The 24,495-nt window shown below is 46.9% G+C and overlaps 1 protein-coding gene across 2 annotated transcripts in view; it reads right to left on the bottom strand.

Moving 5' to 3' along the window:
- Positions 1–24,495, bottom strand: part of kdm6a (lysine (K)-specific demethylase 6A) — a 424,338-nt gene that overhangs the window by 31,337 nt on the left and 368,506 nt on the right. For both annotated transcript variants that reach the window (XM_070893443.1, XM_070893444.1), the window contains 4 exons: positions 23,026–23,231; positions 22,308–22,375; positions 22,148–22,222; positions 16,280–16,428 (listed from right to left, as the gene is read on the bottom strand). In XM_070893443.1, coding sequence (XP_070749544.1) covers positions 16,280–16,428; positions 22,148–22,222; positions 22,308–22,375; positions 23,026–23,231 — 498 coding nt within the window. The remainder of the gene's footprint in view (positions 1–16,279; positions 16,429–22,147; positions 22,223–22,307; positions 22,376–23,025; positions 23,232–24,495) is intronic.

Below are 24,495 nucleotides of genomic sequence, written 5' to 3'. Positions count from 1 at the left end.
GGGGGGGGGGAAGAGATGATGAAGATGGGGGGGAGGAGAGAGAGAGATGATGGGGGGGGGGGAAGAGAAGATGGAGAAGATGAAGATGATGAGGGGGGGGGAGGAGAAGAAGATGGAGGGAGGGAAGAGGAGAAGAATGATGGGGGGGGGGGGAAGAGAGGAGAAGATGATGGGGGGGGGGGGAAGAGAAGATGGAGAAGATGAAGATGATGAGGGGGGGGAGGAGAAGAAGATGGAGGGAGGGAGAGAGGAGAGATGATGTGGGGGGGGAAAGAGAGGAGAAGATGATGGGGGGGGGGGGAGAGAGGAGAAGATGATGGGGGGGGGGGAGAGGAGAAGATGATGGGGGGGGGAAGAGAGGAGAAGATGATGGGGGGGGAAGAGGAGAAGATGATGGGGGGGGGGGGAGAGGAGAAGATGATGGGGGGGGGAAGGAGAGGAGATGATGATGGAGGGGGGTGGGAAGGAAAAGATGATGGGGGGGGGTGGGAAGGAGATGATGATGGGGGGGGGGTGGGAAGGAGAAGATGATGGGGGGGGAGGAAGGAGAAGATGATGGGGGGGGGGGGGGGAAGATGATGAAGACGGGGGGGAAGAAGAGAAGGGGTGGGGGAAAGAGGAGAAGATGGGGGGGGGGGGAAGAGGAGAAGATGGGGGGGGAAGAGGAGAAGATGGGGGGGGGAAGAGGAGAAGATGGGGGGGGGAGGGAGGAGAAGAGATGATGATGAAGATGGGGGGGAAAGAGATGAAGATGGGGGGGGAAGAGATGGTGAAGAGTGGGGGGGGTAGAAGAGAAGGGGGGGGAAGAGGAGAGATGATGGGGGGGAGAGAGAAGAGAAGATGATGAAGATGGGGGGGGGGGAGGAAGAGAGGAGAAGATGATGGTGGGGGGGAAGAGGACAAGGATGATGGGGGGGGGGAAGAGAGAGAGAGATGAAGAAGATGGGGGGGGGAAGGAGAGATGATGATGATGGTGGAGAAGAGAAGAGGATGAAGATTGGGGGGGCGGAGGAGAAGATTATTGGGGGGGAGGAGGAGGAGGAGAAGATGATGGGTGGGGAAGAGGAGATGAAGATGGGGGGAGGAGAAGAAGATTGGGGGGGAGGAGAGAAGATTGGGGTGGAGGAGAAGAAGATTGGGGGGGGAGGAGAAGAGATTGGGGGGAAGAGAAGATGATTGGGGGGAGAGGAGATGATTATTGGGGGGTGGAGGAGAAGATGATGATGGGGGGGGGGAAGAGGAGATGATGATGTGGGGGGGGGGGGGAGGAGGAGAAGCTGAGATGGGGGGGGAGGAAAGAGAGGATGCTGGGGGGGGGAAGAGGAGAAGATGATGGGGGGGGGGGAAGGAGAGGGAGATGATGAGGAGGGGGGGTGGGAAGGAAAAGATGATCATGGCGGGGGGTGGGAAGGAGATGATGATGGGGGGGAGGAAGGAGAAGATGATGGGGGGGGGGGAGATGATGAAGACGGGGGGGGAGAAGAGAAGGGGTGGGGGAAAGAGAAGGAAGGGATGGGGAAAGAGAAGATGGGGGGTGGGGAAAAGTAGAAGAAGGGGGGTGGGGAAGAGGAGAAGATTGGGGGGGGGGGGAAGAGGAGAGGAGAAGAGATGATGATGAAGATGGGGGGGGGGAAGAGATGAAGAAGATGGGGGGAAAGAGATAGTGAAGATGGGGGGGGGTAGAAGAGAAGGGGGGGGGAAGAGGAGATGATGATGGGGGGAGAGGAGAAGAGAATATGATGAAGATGGGGGGGGAGGAAGAGAGGAGAAGATGATGGTGGGGGGGGGAAGAGGACAAGATGATGGGGGGGGAAGAGAGAGAGTGATGAAGATGGGGGGGGGGAAGGAGAGATGATGATGATGGGGGGGGGGAGGAGAAGAGAAGAGGATGAAGATTGGGGGGGGGAGGAGAAGATTATTGGGGGGGAGGAGGAGGAGATGATAAAGATGGGGGGGGGGGGAGGAGGAGAAGAGAGGGGGGAAATGGAGAAGATGATGGGGTGGGGGGGGGAAAGAGGAGAAGATGATGGGGGTGAGGGGGGGAGAGGAGAAGATGATGGGGGTGGGGGGGGGAAGAGATGATGAAGATGGGGGGGGGGAAGAGAGAGGAGATGATGGGGGGGGGGGAAGAGAAGATGGAGAAGTGAAGATGAAGAGGGGGAGGAGAAGGAAGATGGAGGGAGGGAAGAGGAGATGATGATGGGGGGGGGGGAAGAGAGGAGAAGATGATGGGGGGGGGGGGAAGAGAAGATGGAGAAGATGAAGATGATGAGGGGGGGGGAGAAGAAGATGGAGGGAGGAAGAGGAGAAGATGATGGGGGGGGGGAAGAGAGGAGAAGATGATGGGGGGGGGGAAGAGAGGAGAAGATGATGGGGGGGGGGGGAGAGGGAAGATGATGGGGGGGAAGAGAGGAGAAGATGATGGGGGGGGGGAAGAGAGAAGATGATGGGGGGGGAGAGGAGAAGAGAGGAGAGGAGAAGATGATGGAGGGGGGTGGGAAGGAAAAGATGATGGGGGGGGGGGTGGGAAGGAGATGATGGGGGGGGTGGGAAGGAGAGATGATGGGGGGGGGAGGAAGGAGAAGATGATGGGGGGGGGGGGGAAGTAGATGAAGACGCGGGGGGGGGGGGGGAAGAAGAGAAGGGGTGGGGGAATGAGGAGAAGATGGGGGGGGGCAGAGAAGATGGAGAAGATGAAGATGATGAGGGGGGGAGGGAGAAGAAGATGGAGGGAGGGAAGAGGAGAAGATGATGGGGGGGGGAAAGAGAGGAGAAGATGATGGGGGGGGGGAAGAGAGGAGAAGATGATGGGGGGGGGGGGAGAGGAGAAGATGATGGGGGGGGGGAAAGAGAGGAGAAGATGATGGGGGGGGAAGAGAGAGAGAAGATGATGGGGGGGGAGAGGAGAAGATGATGGGGGGGGGAGAGGAGAAGATGATGGAGGGGGGGGTGGGAAGGAAAAGATGATGGGGGGGGGTGGGAAGGAGATGATGATGGGGGGGAGGGAAGGAGAAGATTGATGGGGGGGGAGGAAGGAGAGATGATGGGGGGGGGGGGGAAGATGATGAAGACGGGGGGGGGGGAAGAAGAGAAGGGTGGGGGAATGAGGAGAAGATGGGGGGGGGGGAAGAGGAGAAGATGGGGGGGGAAGAGGAGAAGATGGGAGGGGGGGAAGAGGAGAAGATGGGGGGGGGAAGAGAGGAGAAGAGATGATGATGAAGATGGGGGGGGGAAAGAGAAGATGATGGGGGGGGAAGAGATGGTGAAGATGGGGGGGGGTAGAAGAGAAGGGGGGGGAGAGGAGATGATGATGGGGGGGAGAGGAGAAGAGAAGATGATGAAGATGGGGGGGGGGGGAAGAGAGGAGAAGATGATGGTGGGGGGGAAGAGGACAAGATGATGGGGGGGGGAAGAGAGAGAGAGATGAAGAAGATGGGGGGGGGAAGGAGAGATGATGATGATGGGGGGAGAAGAGAAGAGGATGAAGATTGGGGGGGGGCGGAGGAGAAGATTATTGGGGGGGAGGAGGAGGAGAAGATGATGGGTGGGGAAGAGGAGATGAAGATGGGGGGGAGGAGAAGAAGATTGGGGGGGAGGAGAAGAAGATTGGGGGGGAGGAGAAGAAGATTGGGGTGGAGGAGAAGAAGATTGGGGGGGAGGAGAAGAAGATTGGGGGGAAGAGAAGATGATTGGGGGGAGAGGAGATGATTATTGGGGGGGGAGGAGAAGATGATGATGGGGGGGGGGGGAAGAGGAGATGATGATGTGGGGGGGGGGGAGGAGAAGATGATGTGGAGGGGGGGGGGAAGAGGAGAAGATGTTGGGGGGGGGGAAGAGGAAATGATGATGGGGGGGGGGAAGAGGAGAAGATGATGTGGGGGGGGGGGGAGGAGATGATGATGTGGAGGGGGGGGGAAGAGGAGAAGATGATGTGGGGGGGGGGGGAAGAGAGGAGATGATGAAGATGGGGGGGGGAAAGAGAGGAGATGATGATGATGGGGGGGGGGGGGAGGAGATGATGAAGATGGGGGGAAAGAGGAAATGATGATGGGGGGAGAGGAGAAGAGATGATGATGAAGATGGGGGGGGGGGAAGAGAAGGGGGGGGAAAGAGAAGGGGGGGAGGAAGAGGAGAAGATGATGGGGGGGGTGAGAGGAGATGATGATGGGGGGGGGAGGAGAGAAGAGAGAGGAAGATGGGGGGAAGAGAGAAGACGGGGAAGAAGAAACCGGGCCCCGCCGAGGACTTCGGGCAGCGCCCGCACGCAACCACTGCCAGGCTGCCGCCGCCTCTTCGGGCGGGGCCCACCCCCAGTGAGAGGACAGCCCCGCCGCCGACACCGGCTGCCAGGAGTTCTTTGGGCGGGGCCCACCCCCAGTGAGAGGCCAGGCCTCGCCGCTGAGGTAAGCTGCGCAGGCCACTCGGCCGGGGATAGGGGCTACGTCCCTTCGGCCAGGGATAGGGTTGTCGCCCCGGAGACAGGACGCCGGCAGCTACTGCACACGCGCAGCAGCTGCAGGCGCTGTTTTTGGCGCAGGGCTGTAGCTCCGCCCCCAACAGCTCCTGCTGCGCCGCGCCGAGGTGGAAATGGACCTACAGCTATCGAGAATCGCGAGGTAAGTATTCGGCGCAATCTTTGTTCTATAAATTAGGCGGGCCTCTCCGATGTGCGCCGTTGTAGCAGGCGGCCGAAACTTGACCCCATTAAGTACTCTTATGAGCTGGTGAGCAGAAATGTGACACCTGAATTAAATTTGAACTGCATTTCTACTCATGGGTGATGTTGATCCAGACTCACTGAATTCTCACTCACCTGTTCCCTGAATAGGGCAAAGCACACTAGGATGATTTTTGAGTATAGTCTTTCCCTGTTCACCTTAACAAAATCCTTCATAATTAAAAAATATATTTAATCTCTTTATACTATTTATAAAACTCAGAATGCTGTTGGCCTTTATGAATTTGTCTAACCGCATTTGGACTCAGGGAATTATGCATTTGATCCTGTAGGTGTCTCTGTTCATCCACACCCTTCAGGATCTTTCTATTGAGTGTATTCTTCCATTCCTCGTTTTTCCTCCCAAAATCTATTACCTCACTCTACTCCACATTAAACTTATCTGCCACTGTCTACCCTTTCCACTAACCTATATCTTTCTGATGTCTTTTTCAGTCTTCCACACTGCTTGGCAAACTCCCTATTATGTTATCAGCAAAGTCCAAGACTGTGGTTCCTATATTCAAGTCACATCATCTATGTAGAGAGAACAAAAGTGCACCCAGCATCGAGACCTCTGGGGCACACTACAATTTCCCCAACACAATTTCCCGACTAATAAGGATTTCCCTCAGTTCCTTCTCCTTACTAGACCCCCCCGACCCCTTTTATATCCGGAAGGTTGTTTGTGTCCTCCTCAGTGAATACCGAACCAAAGTACTTGTTCAATTGGTCCGCCATTTCTTTGTTCCCCGTTATGACTTCCCCTGATTCTGACTGCAGGGGACCTACGTTTGTCTTTACTAACCTTTTTCTCTTTACATATCTATAGAAACTTTTGCAATCCGTCTTAATGTTCCCTGCAAGCTTCTTCTCGTACTCCATTTTCCCTGCCCTAATCAAACCCTTTGTCCTCCTCTGCTGAGTTCTAAATTTCTCCCAGTCCCCGGGTTCTCTGCTATTTCTGGCCAATTTGTATGCCACTTCCTTGGCTTTAATGCTATCCCTGATTTCCCTTGATAGCCACGGTTGAGCCACCTTCCCTTTTTTATTTTTACGACAGACAGGAATGTACAATTGTTGTAGTTCATCCATGCGGTCTCTAAATGTCTGCAATTGCCCATCCACAGTCAACCCCTTCAGTATCATTCGCCAATCTATCCTAGCCAATTCACGCCTCATACCTTCAAAGTTACCCTTCTTTAAGTTCTGGACCATGGTCTCTGAATTAACTGTTTCATTCTCCATCCTAATGCAGAATTCCACCATATTATGGTCACTCTTCCCCAAGGGGCCTCGCACAACGAGATTGCTAATTAATCCTCTCTCATTACACAACACCCAGTCTAAGATGGCCTCCTCCCTAGTTGGTTCCTCGACATATTGGTATAAAAAACCATCCCTTATGCACTCCAAGAAATCCTCCTCTACCGTATTGCTTCCAGTTTGGTTAACCCAATCTATGTGCATATTAAAGTCACCCATTATAACTGCTGCACCTTTATTGCACGCACCCCTAATTTCATGTTTGATGCCCTCCCCAACATCACTACTACTGTTTGGAGGTCTGTACACAACTCCCACTAACGTTTTTTGTCCTTTGGTATTCTGCAGCTCTACCCATATAGATTCCACATCATCCAAGCTAATGTCCTTCCGAACTATTGCCTTAATTTGCTCCTTAACCAGCAATGCTACCCCACCTCCTTTTCCTTTTATTCTATCTTTCCTGAATGTTGAATACCCCTGGATGTTGAGTTCTGGGCCCTGTACCCTCATATGTCGCACCTCCGCCACGATTTCTCGCCGCTCCTCTGCCATAAACATTCACCGCATCTCGCCACAAACACTTGCCGCTCATCTGCCCCGACCTTCCCATTCCTCTCTGTACCTGGGCCCTGCTGATGTTCCTGCTCACGCTCCAAAACGGTGACCAGGGTTTTGATGATGTCGCCCAGTCGCCCATCTCAAAATTGTCACACACTTGGAGCAGCTCGCGCTGGAGGTTGAAGTGGTACACCGCTCCAGCTCTTTTATAGCCCGACCTGAGGTGGTGTTCTCTCGCAGGTCGGGGAGCCACGATGTGGTCCCAGTAACTTTTCGCTAACAAGTGTTCTCTATCCTCTACTCGTACACCTGCATTCTTACTTCTACCATTAATTGTAAAAACTGAAACAACATACCTACATCTTCCTCAATTAGATCCCCTCCTTCATTTCTGAATGTTCCTGCACTCTATGTACTAATTTACTTTGTACATGCTTATGGAAGCCCCTACTATTTCCTGTTATCTGCTAGCATTTAAAAAAAGTATATTTCCTATTGATCAGTCAACCGGTTTACTAATTTTTCTGGACCAGATCCTTTCGTACCTTACTGAAATTTGCCTTTTTGCATTCCTGCATCCTTACCTTTTCCATTCTTACATTGACTTCAACTATGTTGCGGCTGCTATTCGCCCACTCTCATGTCAGTCATTTTCCCAACTTAACTTCCCAGAATTAAATAAGGCAATTCTTTCCTTGTTGGACTAGAAACAGGAAGTAGTCCTGGAGGCATTCCAAAAAGTGTTCCCCCACTTTCATCAAGCGTATTACCTTCATTCTAGTCTATCTCAGGATAGTTATAATCACCCAGTATTACTGCTGTGTTGTTCATGCATATTTCTCTAAACTGTATGCAGATCTTCCAAACTATCTTATCTCCACAGTATGTAATGCACAACAAAATTGAATGATTTCATTCTTTAAAAAATCTATCCATTTGTATTCTGTCTCAACACAACCTCCATAGGACACTCTTACATTCTTGTGCTGTGATATAAACCTTTAGTAACACTGCCAGCACACCATTTTGTCCCCTTCTGAAAATGTTAAAACCAAGAATATTTTTAAGTTCCCAGTCCTATGCAAAACTGAGCCACATTTCAATAATAGCTATTTTCATATCCTTCCATAATTATGCTTTTAACTCTCCAATCTCATTTTGAATGCTTAGCACATTACTATACTTACTCTCAGGTATTAATTGAAGGCCTTCTTTCCTACCTATGCAAAAAGGTTTGGCAAATCAAACGGGCAGCTACTTTTTCATTACACCTTCTAGTCACATTGCTCCATTACACATAACTGAATCATTACTTTCACATGTGTTTCCTGGACCACTTAATCATTTTGTAACTAGGTTCAGCATATGAATAGTGCCTCAACCAGCATGGTGAAGAATCCACAAACTGCAATGAACCTGAATAATTTCCTGTTGAGAGCATTAAGGGAACACATCCCCTGGACCTGATGGCCTACATCCTAGGGTTCTAAAAGAGGTAGCTGCAGAGATAAGTGGATGCATTGGTTGTGATCTTCCAAAATTCCCTAGATTCTAGAATGGTTCTAGCGGATTGGAAGGTAGCAAATATAACGCCCCTATTCAAGAAAGGTGGGAAAGAGAAAGCAGGGAACTGCAGGTCAGTTAGCCTGACATCACTGGTCAGGAAAATGCTGGAATCCATGATTAAGGAAGTGGTAACGGGGCATTTAGATCATAGTATGATTAGGCAGAGAAAAGGAAACAGTGTTTAACTTATTTATTAGAGTTTTTTAAGAACATAACTAGCGGGGTAGATAAAGGGGAACCCGTGGGTGTAGTATATTTGGATTTCCAAAAGGTATTAGACAAGGTTGTCATGTGAGATAAGAGCTCATGGGATTGGAGGTAATATATTAGCGTGAATAGATGATCGGTTAACGGGCAGAAAACAGAAAGGATAAAGGGGTCATTTTCCAGTTTGTAGGCTATAACTAGTGCGGTGGCGCAAGGACCAATGCTTAGGCCTCAGCTAGTTACAATTTATTTTAATGTCTTAGATGAAGGGACCGAGTATAATGTATCCAAGTTTGCTGATAATACAAAGCTAGGTGGGGAAGTAAGCTGTGAGAGGACACAAAGAGCCTGCAAAGGATATAGACGGGTTAAGTGAGTGGGCAATAAGATGGCAGATGGAGTATAACGTGGGTAAATATGAGGTAGAAAGAATAGAAAAACATATTTTTAAAATGGTGCGGAACTATTAAATGTTGGCATTCAGAGCGATTTAGATGTCCTCGTACAATAAACAGAGTTAGCAAGCAATTAGGAAGGCAAATGGCATGTTGGCCTTTTTTGCAAGGAGGTTGGCGTACAAGAGTAAGGAAGGTTTGCTACAGTTGTACAGGGCTTTGGTGAGACCACACCTGGCGTACTGTGCACAGTTTTGATCTCCTTATCTGAGGAAGGATATACTTGCCTTAGAGGGGGTGCAAGGGAGGTTCACTAGACTGATTCCTGGGATGAGAGGGTTGTCCTATGAAAAGAGATAGTGTAAATTGGGTCTATACTCTGAAGTTTAGAAGAATGAGAGATGATCTCATTGAAACATACAAGTTTCTAAGGGGGATTGACAGGGTAGATGCCAAGTGGTTGTTTCCTCTGGCTTGAGAGTCTAGAATTAGGGGGTATAGTCTCAGGATAAGGGGTTGGCCATTTCAGACTGAGATAAGGAGGAATTTCTTCACTCAGAGGTTTTATATTTGGAATTCTCTACCCAAAGAGCTGTGGATTCTGAATTGTTGAGTGTACTCAAAGCTAAAATAGATAGATTTTTGGACTCTAGGAGAATCAAAGGATATAGAGATTGGGTGGGAAAGTGTTGAGGTCAAAGATCAGTCGTGATCTTATTGAATGACAAAACAGGCTTGAGGGGCCATATGGCCTATTTCTGCTTCTAATTCTTATGTTCTTATGGTTGATTGAGTAGTCCTCTGAGAAACTAACTCTGAGAAGCTAACTTTTCCGACAGACCACTGGCACTTCATACTTACTTGTGCTGGTTCCATTCTTCAGAATCAGGGGACATAGTCTTAGGATAAGGGGTAGGCCATTTAGGACTGAGATGAGGAGAAACTTCTTCACTCAAGAGAGTTGTTAACATATGGAATTCCCTGCTGCAGAGAGTTGTTGATGCCAGATCATTGGATATATTCAAGAGGGAGTTAGATATGGACCTTACGGCTAAGGGGATCAAGGGGTATGGAGAGAAAGCAGGGAAGGGGTACCGAGGGAATGATCAGCATTGATCTTATTGAATGGCGGTGCAGGCTCGAAGGACGGAATGGCCTACTCCTGCACCAATTTCTATGTTTCTATGTTTCACTGATGAGGAATGTCAGAAACTGTAGGATATTTAGACCATGCCAGATCCTAGTCTTTTGAGGGGGGCTCAGATAAAGCAATCGCCTGAATAGCAGTCATAGAATCATAGAAATTTACAGCACGGAAGGAGGCCATTTCAGCCCATCGGCCTAATCCAACTTTCCAGCTCTAAGTCCATAGCACTGCAAGTTACAGCACTTCAAGTGCACATCCAAGTACTTTTAAAATGTGGTGAGAGAGTTTCTGCCTCTACCACCTCGATATGAAGGTACTCCAAAAGACAATGGTATCATGGACAAGCACTTCATAAACATGCTGAAGATGATGTTAAAATAAACTGATCTAGGGAAATCAGGGATAGTATTAAAGCCAAGGAAGTGGCATACAAATTGGCCAGAAATAGCAGCGAACCTGGGGACTGGGAGAAATTTAGAACTCAGCAGAGGAGGACAAAGGGTTTGATTAGGGCAGGGAAAATGGAGTACGAGAAGAAGCTTGCAGGGAACATTAAGGCGGATTGCAAAAGTTTCTATAGGTATGTAAAGAGAAAAAGGTTGGTGAAGACAAACGTAGGTCCCCTGCAGTCAGAATCAGGGGAAGTCATAACGGGGAACAAAGAAATGGCAGACCAATTGAACAAGTACTTTGGTTCGGTATTCACTAAGGAGGATACAAACAACCTTCCGGATATAAAAGGGGTCAGAGGGTCTAGTAAGGAGGGGGAACTGAGGGAAATCTTTATTAGTCGGGAAATTGTGTTGGGGAAATTGATGGGATTGAAGGCCGATAAATCCCCAGGGCCTGATGGACTGCATCCTAGAGTACTTAAGGAGGTGGCCTTGGAAAGAGCGGATGCATTGACAGTCATTTTCCAACATTCCATTGACTCTGGATCAGTTCCTATGGAGTGGAAGGTAGCCAATGTAACCCCACTTTTTAAAAAAGGAGGGAGAGAGAAAACAGGGAATTATAGACCGGTCAGCCTGACCTCAGTCGTGGGTAAAATGATGGAATCAATTATTAAGGATGTCATAGCAGTGCATCTGGAAAATGGTGACATGATAGGTCCAAGTCAGCATGGATTTGTGAAAGGGAAATCATGCTTGACAAATCTTCTGGAATTTTTTGAGGATGTTTCCAGTAAAGTGGACAAAGGAGAACCAGTTGATGTGGTATATTTGGACTTTCAGAAGGCTTTCGACAAGGTCCCACACAAGAGATTAATGTGCAAAGTTAAAGCACATGGGATTGGGGGTAGTGTGCTGACGTGGATTGAGAACTGGTTGTCAGACAGGAAGCAAAGAGTAGGAGTAAACGGGTACTTTTCAGAATGGCAGGCAGTGACTAGTGGAGTGCCGCAAGGTTCTGTGCTGGGGCCCCAGCTGTTTACATTGTACATTAATGATTTAGACGAGGGGATTAAATGCAGTATCTCCAAATTTGCGGATGATACTAAGTTGGGTGGCAGTGTGAGCTGCGAGGAGGATGCTATTAGGCTGCAGAGTGACTTGGATAGGTTAGGTGAGTGGGCAAATGCATGGCAGATGAAGTATAATGTGGATAAATGTGAGGTTATCCACTTTGGTGGTAAAAACAGAGAGACAGACTATTATCTGAATGGTGACAGATTAGGAAAAGGGAAGGTGCAACGAGACCTGGGTGTCATGGTACATCAGTCATTGAAGGTTAGCATGCAGGTACAGCAGGCGGTTAAGAAAGCAAATGGCATGTTGGCCTTCATAGCGAGGGGATTTGAATACAGGGGCAGGGAGGTGTTGCTACAGTTGTACAGGGCCTTGGTGAGGCCACACCTGGAGTATTGTGTACAGTTTTGGTCTCCTAACTTGAGGAAGGACATTCTTGCTATTGAGGGAGTGCAGCGAAGGTTCACCAGACTGATTCCCGGGATGGCGGGACTGACCTATCAAGAAAGATTGGATCAACTGGGCTTGTATTCACTGGAGTTCAGAAGAATGAGAGGGGACCTCATAGAAACGTTTAAAATTCTGACGGGTTTAGACAGGTTAGATGCAGAAAGAATGTTCCCAATGTTGGGGAAGTCCAGAACCAGGGGTCACAGTCTGAGGATAAGGGGTAAGCCATTTAGGACCGAGATGAGGAGAAACTTCTTCACCCAGAGAGTGGTGAACCTGTGGAATTCTCTACCACAGAAAGTAGTTGAGGCCAATTCACTAAATATATTCAAAAGGGAGTTAGATGAAGTCCTTACTACTCGGGGGGTCAAGGGGTATGGCGAGAAAGCAGGAAGGGGGTACTGAAGTTTCATGTTCAGCCATGAACTCATTGAATGGCGGTGCAGGCTAGAAGGGCTGAATGGCCTGCTCCTGCACCGATTTTCTATGTTTCTAAAAAGTGTTAATTACTTATGTATTTGAGATCTTCATATGCTAGGCAGTCGCTGATGTGGAATATTTAAATTATAAAGAGTAATTTTATTATCTTGAATTTTTCCTCACAAAATTATGCAAAACCCTTTGGTCCAGGATGGATCAGAATTCTCTTGTACTCTCAAAATAATTGGAGTAAACCATGTTATTTTCTTGTCTCAAGTGAAACTTCTTAACGCAAGATGGAATAAACCTTTAGAACCTCAGCAATAAGATCCGATTATCCCAAAATTTATTTCTCGAATTATTCAAAATTTCCACAAAAAATGGAGGGGCGTTTACGGATAGCTCCTCAAACATAGTCGATGTGATGATTTCAAAAAATATCAAATCTCGACCTACCTGTTTCCGACTCTTCAGAATTTCTAATTTTAATCTCCACTACCACTATTTTTAAGATGACTCTCAAAATTCTTTCAAACAGGTGAGCAGTATGATACAACAGAAGATGATATTAAACCTCTGTCCTCCAACTGTCCATATAAAATTAAAATTGTTACAAGTTAAACATTTTATACTGCACTGACAGCATACAACTCATGAAAAGTAGTGGAGTACCCGAGCCATTCAATACTTTTCCACTTCTTTCCTTTTCTTCTCCCACTCTGACCTTTCTCCCATCTCCTTTCATCTCTCCTCTCTCGGATACTCTGCCCTCCCCAATCCTTCATTACTCTTCGATCTTCCTACTCTCCTGCCACCGTCCTAGGCTTGACTCCCTCCTAGACAAGCCTACAACTTCCCTTGGTGCCTCTCTTGGCATCCTACGAAGGGCCCATCAAAGCACTCCTTACGAGCAGCAACCCCAATTGCCCCATCTTACTGTCTCGCCAACCATCCCACCCAGTGCGCCCACTGGGAGCTAACCTTGCTAATCTCCTCCCTGTCCAACTCACCCGCTCCAGCGCTGACTCTGTGGATGCAGGCAGTGGGGCAGCCACCACAGAGCCTGTCCACATCTCCCTCCAGAACGTTCGGTCGCTTGCGAACAAGGCCTTCGCCCATCCATGGGCTTATCATGGATGATGGCATCGACATCATGGCTATGACAGAAACCTGGTTGAAGGGCAATGACACCTTACCCTTAAATGAAGCCTCCCTGCCTGGCTATACCTTCCACTTGGCCCGCTCAGACCCCCATGGCTCTAATCAACAAATGACATCTTGGTCTGTCCCCTTACTCGTTTGGCACTTTCTTCCTCTGCACCGAACGACTTCTCATCCCCGGTGATTTCAGCCTCCATCTAAATTCATCATGCACTCACTCCTGAGTTCACTAGCCTCCTATCCTCCCTTAATCTCTTCCGCCATGTAAATTCACCAACCCATATTTACGGCCACCCCCTTGACCATGTCATCTCGCATCGCCTAGCTACTCCCATCGTGTCAATCACAGATAAGGTAATCTCTGACCACCTCCTCATATCACTCTCCAACCACCTCCCCGCTCCCCCCTCTCCCCCCACCCCAACCTCACCTCCTTCTGTGTCTGCACCTGGAAAAAACTCTTTCTCGACTCTGACAACTGTACTTATGAACTCCCAATTGTCCAGCCTTTGGCTCTCCATTCGCCATGATATTTCTGCTCAATCGTACCCTCACCACCACCTTTGATGCCCTAGTCTCTGTTAAAACAATTATTCTCTCTCAACCTGGTCATTCCCCTATGTACAGCCCTGATCTTCGCTCCCTCAAGTCCAAGGGACACAGACTTGATCGGATATGGTGGACAACTGGTTTAGCTATTCACCGCCAGATCTGGCTGGACCACATAAAGCACCAATGGGTCCTGCTCTCGTCTACTAAAATCGCTCATTATTCCAGAATCATTCTGGAATGTAAAGATAAACCCCAGCTTCTATTTTCCACTGCAAACCGCCTTTTTAAGCCCCTCTCCCCAATCTCCTCCCTCACTTCCGACAATAAGTGTGAGGAGCTCATGGACTTCATTGTCTGCAAGATTGAGACCATCCGTTCGGCCGCCTCTGCCTATTCCCTTCTTTCCCCTAGTTCACCGGGCCAAACTTCCTCTAGGAATCGATCCTGCCCTCACATCTTTCTCCAGCTTCTCGCCAATCTCCCCTCATGATCTTTCCGAACTCATCCTGTCTATAAGGCCCACTTCCTGCTTCCTTGACCCTATTTCCACCAAACTACTGACCACCCAACTTCCTTTTCTGGCTCCCATGTTAGCTAGTGTTGTTAACAGTTCTTTCTCCTCAGGTACTGTCCCCTCTACCTTAAATCTGCCATCATCATCCCTCTCCTCAAAAAGCCAACCCTCGACCCCTCTATCCTTACAAACTACCGCTCCTTTCCAACCTCCCTTTCCTCTCCAAAGTCCTTGTCGCCTCCCAAATCCGTGCCCATCTTTCCCGCAATTCCATGTTTGAATCCCTCCAATCCGGATTCCGTGCCTACCACAGTACCGAAACAGCTCTCATCAAAGTCACAAATGGCATCCTTTGTGACTGTGACAAAGGAAAACTATCCCTCCTCATCCTTCTTGACGTGTCTGTAGCCTTTGACATGGTTGACGACTCTATCCTTCTCCAACACCTCTCCACTGTCTCAGTTGGGTGGGACTGCAATTGTCTGGTTTCATTCTTACCTAACTAACCGTCGCCAGAGAATCACCTACAACAATTTCTCTTCCCTGCCCCCGCATCGTTACCTCTGGTATCCCCCAAGGATCTATCCTTGGTCCCCTCCTATTTCTCATCTAAGTGTTGCCCACCATCCGAAAACACAGTGTCAGTTTCCACATGTATACTGATGACGCCCAGCTCTACCTCAATACCACTTATCTCGACCCCTCCACGGTCTCTAAATTGTCAGACTGCCTGTCCGACATCCAGTTCTGGATGAGCAGAAATTTTCTCTAATTGAATATTGGGAAGACGGAAGCCATTGTTTTCGGTCCCCGCCACAAACTCCATCCCTCTTCCCAATTTCTGTCTGAGGCTGTACCAGGCTGTTCGCAACCTTGGTGTCACATTTGACTCTGAAATTAGCTTTTCACCACAAACCACAGCATAACTAAGACTGCTTATTTCCACTTCCATGACATTGCCCATCACTGCCCTTGCCTCAGCTCGTCCACTGCTGAAACCCTCATCCATGTGTTTGTTACCTCTCGATTATTCCAACGCACTCCTGGCTGGCCTCCCACATTCAACCCTATAAACTAGAGGTGATCCAAAGCTCGGCTGCCCGTATCCTAACTCGCACCAAGTCCCGCTCATCCATTACCCCTGTGCTCACTGACCTACATTGGCTTCTGGTTAAGCAACGCCTGGATTTCAAAATTCTCATCCTTATTTTCAAATCCCTCCATGGCCTCACCCCTCCCTATCTCTAATCTCCTCCAGTCTCACACCCGCACCCCCCCCACCCCCCGTGAGATATCTGCGCTCCTCTAATTCTGCCCTCTTGAGCATCCCTGCTTATAATCGCTCAACCATTGGTGGCCGTGCCTTCTGTTGCCTAGGCCCCAAGCCCTGGAACTCCCTGCCTAAACGTCTCTTCCTCCTTCAAGACGCTCCTTAAACCTGACCTCTTTGACTAAGCTGTGTTAATTCCTACTTATGCAGCTTGGTGCCAAATTGTTTTGATCTCATAATACTCCTGTGAAGTGCCAAGGGACGTTTCATTACATTAAAGGCTCTATATAAATACAAGTCGTTGTTGAGTACAGACAGTCATGAGTGAGACAGACTTCTGGTGGCAGTCAAGAGCTATTCAATCTCTCTCAACAAGAAGTGAATTATTTCCTTAACACACTTCAGCTTCTATTATTGCAATAGGAACCAATTAACACAAGAACATAATGCACATGACCTTAACCAAATTGTGGATCAACTGGCTATTTCCAGAATGTACCTGAGAGAGTTTATTTCACCACTTTTACCAACTACATATTTTACCAACCACATAATTCCAGTTGTCAAGACGTTACACCACTGACCTGGAGTCCTGCTTCCTGGTACTTTCATGTACAGCTGGACTGTGTTCATTCCAAGAATGGTGTGCCCCACATGACTCAACAGATTTCCTGCCGATACCACACGTACAAAGGCAGGCAATTTTGTTAGTTCATGGAGCTGCGATTTCCACCTGAAGCAACAAGCAGCAAATATTTGTGAAAAGTCTAACAACGCACACACATCGCCACAATTACCTGTGCAGATAGAGACACCCGAGTTGAATAAGCTATACTCAAAAACACATTTAAGAATACTCAAATTCTTTGCCATCACTTTTCCCCTCAATAGCATTTGCTGAAATGTTCTTCATTTCTCATCCACATAAGGCAATGGCTCATCCAGGAATGATTCCATGGGTGTCAGCAGCCTTCCAAATACCTCACTGGCCATTCTTCATATGGATGCCTAGACAGTGAATGCTACTAGGCTATATGACCAAGCAGCATCTTATTCTCCCTTATATCCACACGTCTACAATTGTTTACAGCACAGGAGGACGTCATTTGGCTCATTGTGTCTGTGTCGGTAGAGACTATTGGATAAGTATCAAGAATTGAAACCTTTATCATTTCACGATGGTAAGGCAAAGGGATGTTGAGGCCAATTGCAGCAACGCTACCACTGCCCTAGTTGAGATTCAATAACTTGAAAGGACAAATATTAACATGCAACCTTCCTGTTTGGTGTCATTCAGTATATTATGCAGTGCATTTACCCACTGAATAATCAGGTAGGAAAAGCCTTTCACGAGCTCAGAACATCCCAAAGCGCTTCACAGCAAAGCCCCACAAATAGCAATGTGATAAAGATTAGTTCATCTGCTTTTTTTTAAAAATAAAGTGATGTTGGTTGAGGGATAAATATTGGCCTCAGTTTAATGTCCCATCAGAAAGATGGCAAAAACTAACTGGGCTTTTTCTTAAAAGGGATAGACATGTCAAAACTTGGTGTGGAACTTGTAATCTCCGTAGTAGGCTTTTTGAATTTAATTTTGTAAAATTTTCATTTCCTTCAGCCATTAGCATTGTTCAAATTTACAGTGCCTTGGCAATTGGCAGAGTACTGGAGCATCAACACTCAGGAAGCACCCAAGTATTAAAAAAATAGTTTAATCGCCTAATCCACTGCAATTCAAATTTCAAGCATAACATTACAAAGTTCAAGTGGCTTACCATAGGAGGAGGAGGAGTGGCACTACACAGCCACAAGAAAAAAAAAATAGTACCTTCCATAAATATTGTCAACCGCTTAGTAAATTACTTAAATATATCAAAAGGAATAAATGATTGATTAGACTTCATCAATGTTAGGTAATCACCATTAACGACTTTTTGCCCGGGCGCGGCACCACTAATGACTCCCGCTAAATTCCGCAGGAGTTTAGCGGCGGCGGTAACCGTTAGCGCCCCGCTGGCGGTGACGACATCATCACCGTGCACAGCGACCTGTTTTCACCCCGGAGTGAAAATTTGGTACCGACCCTTGAAGCTGCACTGGGTGATGCCAGCGACAACTTCAGGGGGTGCGCGCACTGGGCTGTTGGTCGCTCGCAGGACGAAATTTAAAGGGGAGGTGGCGATTTCATTATTTTCTTTTAAATCGGCCGACATAACAGTCACAGCCTGCTAGTTGTTGAATCGTGGAGTCTGTGCCGCAATCTTCCAGCCCAGCACTCCGCTTGTGTGCCGGGCTGATGCCACGGCACCCCGCTCCTCCAGGTAGGTACCCGTCCCTCCCCCGCAGAGTTGGCAGCCTGGGGCCCTGTCTATGTGGCAGCGCTATGCGTCCCACCGTGTAGCGCTGCATCCTTAACTGATCCCTTCTACCCCGCTTGCATCCCACAGAGCAAGTGGAGCGTGATATTTTGTGCTCCACTTGCTCTCGGGGTGGTAACCCGGATTTAGGTTGCGGGGCAGGACTTCCGCGCCTGGTGCAGGAAATCCCGCCTCGCAGCTGTTACCACACCCACACCACCCCCCCTCCCCTCGAAATGGGCCGCTACGCAATTCCCCCCACCTATATCTACTATATTTGCTGGAAACAATTTGTTTAAAGTCACTTGGGAACAGAGAGATTTGCACAAAATAAGTTAATCATACAAAAGATTGTACATCTTTGGACCAACCTAAAGGGATAACTGGGCAGTCTCCAGCAGTATTTGGTAAATTTGGTCAGAGTGCTTCATTTCTAATTACTTCTGACAAGCAGCGTATGATGTAGCCAGACTAGAGGTCTAGTACAGAAAAATGCTGCACCTACCCAATAATGAGAACTGAAGTACAAATGCCGAGAACAAAAATCCAGGATAAGATATGGTGGATAGGAAGCCCAGAAACAAAGGGCCCAAATTTCCCCAGGAGTTGCTCCGTTTTTTTTGGAGCAACTTGATTTTTCCAGAATATCTTAAAAATCCCCATTCTGCACATTTAATTTGCGCCAGTGTAAGTGAGTTAGTTAGGATTTTTTTTAGTTTAGTTTTTTTTCCGTAAGGGGGCGTTACCAGCCACCTACGCCTGTTTTGGCCATTTAAGCCAATTTGGACAGCTAATAGTTGCTCCAAACTAATTTAGGCCAGCGTATGTGACCACTTGTGGCCACACAGAAAACCCTTGGAGAGTTAAGAAATCAGCACAGGTAGCCAGAGATTCGGGGGGGGGGGGGGGGGGGGGAGAGAAGCACAGAGTATCTTGCAAAGTACTAAAAACCTTCACAACATTAAAGAAACATAGGGCCCAAGTTTCGGGCCGCGTCGTGGACGCCTGTTTTTCACGCCACAAAGTGCGCCTTAAAAAAAAAACTTACCTATTCTCCGGCTCCCTGCAGGTTCTCTAGAGCAGGGCACAGCGCAGCACGAGCTGTGGGGGGCGGAGCGAGGTCCATGCGCTGAAAACAGTGCCGGGACCTCTGCATGTGCGTGCTACAATGGCCGCGCGTGTGCAGTAGCTCCAGGCGCCCAAAACTGTGTAGGAGGATCCCGAAGCACGCAGCCCCTAGCCCTGGCCGAATGGCCTCACTGGGGCTGCGTGGATAAGGCTGCCTCCCACGCCAAGCTCCTGCTTCCTCCCGACCCGCACCCCCCTCCACTCCCCCCGACCTGACCTCCCTCTCCCTCCCTCCCTCTCCCTCCTCCCCCCTCCGCTCCCACCCCTCCCTTCTCCTCTCCCCACCCCTCCCTTCTCCTCCTTCCCTCCCTCTCCTCCTCCTCCTCCCCCCGCCCCTCTCCCCCCCTTCAGAAACACAGACACTGACAGACAGAGAGAGAGACACACAGACAGAGAGATAGAGACACTGACAGACTGAAAGATAGAGACACTGACAGAGACACACTGTGAGGTGGTGGGGGGCATCCCAGCACGCTGTAGGAGGGCTCCCGGTGCTGCAGTCGGTAAGTAGAAAATGTTTTATTTATTGATTTTTTAAAATTTTGTTTTATTTCTTATTAATTTTTTTTGATTTATTGATGTATTTATCATTTATTATTGATGATGGCTCTTTATTTGTAAAACTGAAGTGTTTAATGTTTGTAAACTTCCCTTTAAATACTCCCCCCACCCCCACCCCCACGCCTGATTTGTAATCTACGCCTGATTTTCTAAGTGTAGACAAGGTTTTTCTGAGCGTACAAAAATCTACACTTACTCCATTCTAAGTTAGTTTGGAGTATGTTTTCACTGCCTAAACTTTCAAAACGGGCGTAAGTGGCTGGACACGCCCTCTTTTGAAAAAAAAAATCTGTTCCAAACTGAAACTGTTCTAACTGACTAGAACTGGAGCAAACTAAATGCCGAGAATTGCAATTTCTAAGATACTCCGTTCTAAACCAGTTGCTCCAAAAAAACAGGAGCAACTCAGGCTGAAACTTGGCCCCATAAAAACCATCGATAATAAATAAATAATGAAACTTAAGTCACCTCGTGTATGCAACTGTGCACACTGCTAAGCGATTCACTTATAGCTGCTAGTGCTTCTAAACAACAGGATTCCATGAACTCCGTGGGAACCTGTCTGACAGACATGCCACTCCTGCTATTGTCTCTGGAGGCTTTTGGTTCTTTGCTTTGCACAGGCACCCCCTGCCCAATCGCCAGTTATTCCCGTGTAAGTGAGTATCAGCAGACTGTTCAGCATCACAGCTGTGCCTGATCCCATCCTTGCTTGATGTTCACACATATGCGATTCCAACAGGTGTCACTGGATTGTGATCGGGGGCTGGAACACAGTGACTCTGAGGCAACATCTACACACCCTTACCGCAGCCGTGTTGAGATCCCTTCTGCCAGGGATAGGGGTGGCGAGCATCGGGTCGTCCCTTCGGCCAGGGATAGGGATAGGGCGGCGACGCGCTGGGAGGGCGAGGAGCTACTGCGCATACGCGCAGCTGCCGCCACTGTTTTTGCCGCAGGGCTGTAGCTCCGCCCTTCACTCGGCGAGAGGCGCCACGCCAGGACCCGGGACGCAAAGCGGCCAGAATTCTTGGTAAGTTTTTTAGCACCGTTTTGAGCGCACAAAGTTGGCGCATCTCGGGAGAATGCGCAGGAAAAAGGGGTTGGGGAAATTTGGGCCCAAAGATAGTATCTTAAGTGTTAGCTGTTGCTCAGTGGGTAGCACACCCGCTTCTGAGTCAGAAGGTTGCGGGTTCAAGTCCCACTCCAGCGATTCGAGTACAAATAAATCTCGGCTGACACTGCAGTGCAGTGCTGAAGGAGCGCTGCTCTGTCAAGGTGCTGTCTTTCGGATGAGATGTTAAACCGAAGCCACTTTTGCTCTCTCAAGTGGACGTAAAAGGTCCCATGGCACTATTTTCGAAGAAGAGCAGGGGAGTTATCCCTAGTGTCCTGGTCAATATTTATCCCTCAATCAACATAACTAAAAAAAAGAGATAATCTGGTCATTATCACATTGCTGTTTGTGGGAGCTGGCTTGTGCGCAAATTGGCTGCCGGTTTCCTACATTACAACAGTAACTACACTCCAAAAGTACTTAATTGGCTGTAAAGCACTTTGAGACATCCGGTGGTCCTGAAAGGGGCTATATAAATCCAAGTCTTTCTTTCTTTCTAGTCATAGTGTTAGATCTCATTGATATCCAAGGCCAAAATGCTGAGATAACAACATTATACAAGTAGTACAGATTTTTCATGGACAGGCACAAGCTACTTTTGGCAACATCTTTGGGAAACAATTACTGCACCTCTTATTCACTTATCCGATGTCTGGGTGTCATAGCATATATATTACCTTACATTTCTCACTTTTTTTTTTGATTGCACAAGATGAGGAAATAGTGCAATGATCCCATTAATAATTTAATAATGGAAAAATATAGAACACAAAACTAAAGGATTTAGCTGTCACTTACTCTACTTAGTAACCTTTTGCTACATAAAACTCTGTTTTAACCGAGGCTTCATCTAATCCACACTGCTTTGCAAGACTGAATACAATGTAAAAATATTGGGAAAAGTGTAATTTCAGCAGTTTAGAAACCAGTTGGTTAAAGCAAGCTGAACTAGTGCCAGTGTATGTGAAGCTGATTATTATGGGCACTATTTCAGTTTAATAGGTTTCTTTTGGCGGTTTATTCCACTAATCATCGGTTTCCCTTCAAATTTATTTCTCTGACGCTTTATTGTTACTATTCTGTCTGATAACATAGGCTTCGAGTCACTTCATCAACAGATGCATTCACATTTGTGTTCCTTTTGTGATAACTTGCGCTCCTATCACTTATCGTGTTTTACATTAATTATAAACTTTATTAAAATCACAAAGCAACAAATATCATTTGCATTGATTACACAAAGCAGGTTTTAAAAGCTTCATTCACAAAAAATAAAGGCAAAGACTTACTTTTTCTCATCTGATAAATCAATGTTAGTCCCAAATTTGATGGTTTTAAATGGACCTCTCCTCTTTTTGCTACCACTGTTAAAAGAAAGTGACCATTATAAAGGTTTTCAAATATTTATTATTTCTTAAACACTTGCTGTCCTTGTGTGGAATAACTTACTTATCAGAAGATGTTGATTCACTATCTGATTGGTCTTTGTGGTGACTACTCTTTTTCTCATTTTCCTCCTGCAAGTAACAAATTAAAATACAAATGCCATTTGATATATATTTGAATTGCCAAATTTAACCCCCCCATCCGCCCCCTCCCCATGTTCAAAAAATTAATATTTGAGCAACTCCTACAGGATTGTGCAAATACATTTTCCAGCAAAACAGATCAACACTAAAAAAATATTTATGACATTATAATCAGTTTCCCTGTGCCAGAATCTTTTTTTAAACCATATTTTATTGCACTATGCCTACTACATAACAGTAGCCACTGGAGTCATCATATCCATGTGTAATGGACAAAAAACAAAGGGAATCAAAAATGCTTTAATGAATTCTCAAAGTACACTAATATATATATATTCTATGAAACCACTGTACATTTTCATTGCGTGGTGCTTGCAGCAGGAATACATTGATAAATCTAGCAAAGCTTCCTATTTGCATATTAGTAATTAGAGGATAGGCAAAGTAAGGGTAGGCCTGCTCAGAGATGGAGAAGCCAAGCTTGTAATGGAAATGGAGGGAATGGAGAAAATAATCCAATGTTCCTTTCTGCATTTCTAATCAAATGTTTTAAAACAAGATTACAGAAGCAAAATCTGGCTGATATATTTGTTCACTTGCTATGAGGTACATTTAGTATCAGACAGTGGAAGACTAACCCGCAATGATTCCTGGAATGAGGAGGCCTGGTATTGTGCATATTTGGCAATTGTGGTGTGTGATCTACTACTCTCACAGCGCCAGATCTTCTTAGTTCCAGTGGAGTCCCAGTTTTCATCTGCTGGCTGCAATAGTTGTGTCCGCACCTCTACTAAATGTTCATTATTTGCTTCTACCAAAGTCTTGGTGGAAAAGAGGCCTAGATCTGAAATAGATAGAACATTATTAAAATCGCTATGTGTAAAGGGGTATAGAGTTGTAGCAGGCAAGGAGCAGACAGATAGGTGGTCAAGAATGGAGATACTGAAGCTAGTGAATTGATCTGACACGTAAAATGGTCCAGATTAAGAGGGCTTATTGGTATTAGGTGGGTCTGAGGAATCGGTGAAGTTCATCTACCTTACGGAATGGATTATAATTGCCTATTGTATGTTAACACTTGTTTATATATGTAAAGCACACTTATAACACAATTAAGCCTGATGATTAATGAACCATCCTTAACCTTAGTAACACAAAGACAGTAGGTCATTGGTTAAGATACATTTTGACTAGAGTCTCTGGGGAAGAGATAATAAAGCCAGTGTTTGGGAACAGAGTTACTTCAGGCATCATGGGGACTAAGGCAAAGTTCACATCACTGAACAAACACAATTAACATATGATGGGAGATGGACAGTTGGGAAACACCACTCAGAGCCAGTCTGATAAGAGACGACCTATCAATGTAACTTCGCCGATAAGCAGTAAACCAACCGGTGCTTTTGTGGGAGAGGCACACACTTCAGTTTGATGTATAATTGTGGGTGAGAACCATTGTTCTGGAAAGGTTCACATTTGAACTTTTCCCTTGCATATGCTTGAATAAACTAGTTGAACCAAAGGTTTCGTCTGATTGATTCCGTGGTCGTTATATAGGCAGGGGTGTCGATTCCTTATATCAGGGAGTCCATCTTGAAGGAGATAAGTCTTCTTTTAAGTCTTATTTGTACACTATGTACATAAATAACTACAGGTACTGTTAGAATTTTGAAAGTTGCATTTTGCTTCAGGCCAACAGAGGACGCCTTTTAGCAATCATCTCCATGTTGGCTTTCTCCAAGGACCCATAGGGGTTTTATCCTCTTCAACCATTTTATGTAAATTTTGAAGGTCAGCGGTCATAACCAACTGGACTCAATTTTCCATATTTAATTTTGGGACACTTGAGACCAAACAGAACCTTACTACCACTGCGAGCACAAGAGGTTTTTTGTCACTGCTTCCGACTGAAAACATCTGTCATTTTGCCCTCATCAAGCAAGAGTCCAGATGCACAATCTTCATGCAATCAGAAATTATTTTTAAAAAGTCTGACAAAGTTTGAGCCACAGGTTTACATTTAACATCATCACTAGTGAAAATCATAATCTTAGTGCAAAACAAGCCTTGTCCCATCAGTGGTTAATTTATATATTTTAATAAACTGG

The sequence above is a fragment of the Pristiophorus japonicus genome, chromosome 11 (assembly GCF_044704955.1).
Source record: "Pristiophorus japonicus isolate sPriJap1 chromosome 11, sPriJap1.hap1, whole genome shotgun sequence".
Lineage (NCBI taxonomy): Eukaryota > Metazoa > Chordata > Chondrichthyes > Pristiophoridae > Pristiophorus > Pristiophorus japonicus.
Note: the sequence above shows the minus strand (reverse complement) of the source record. Positions and strands in the feature narration are given on the sequence as shown.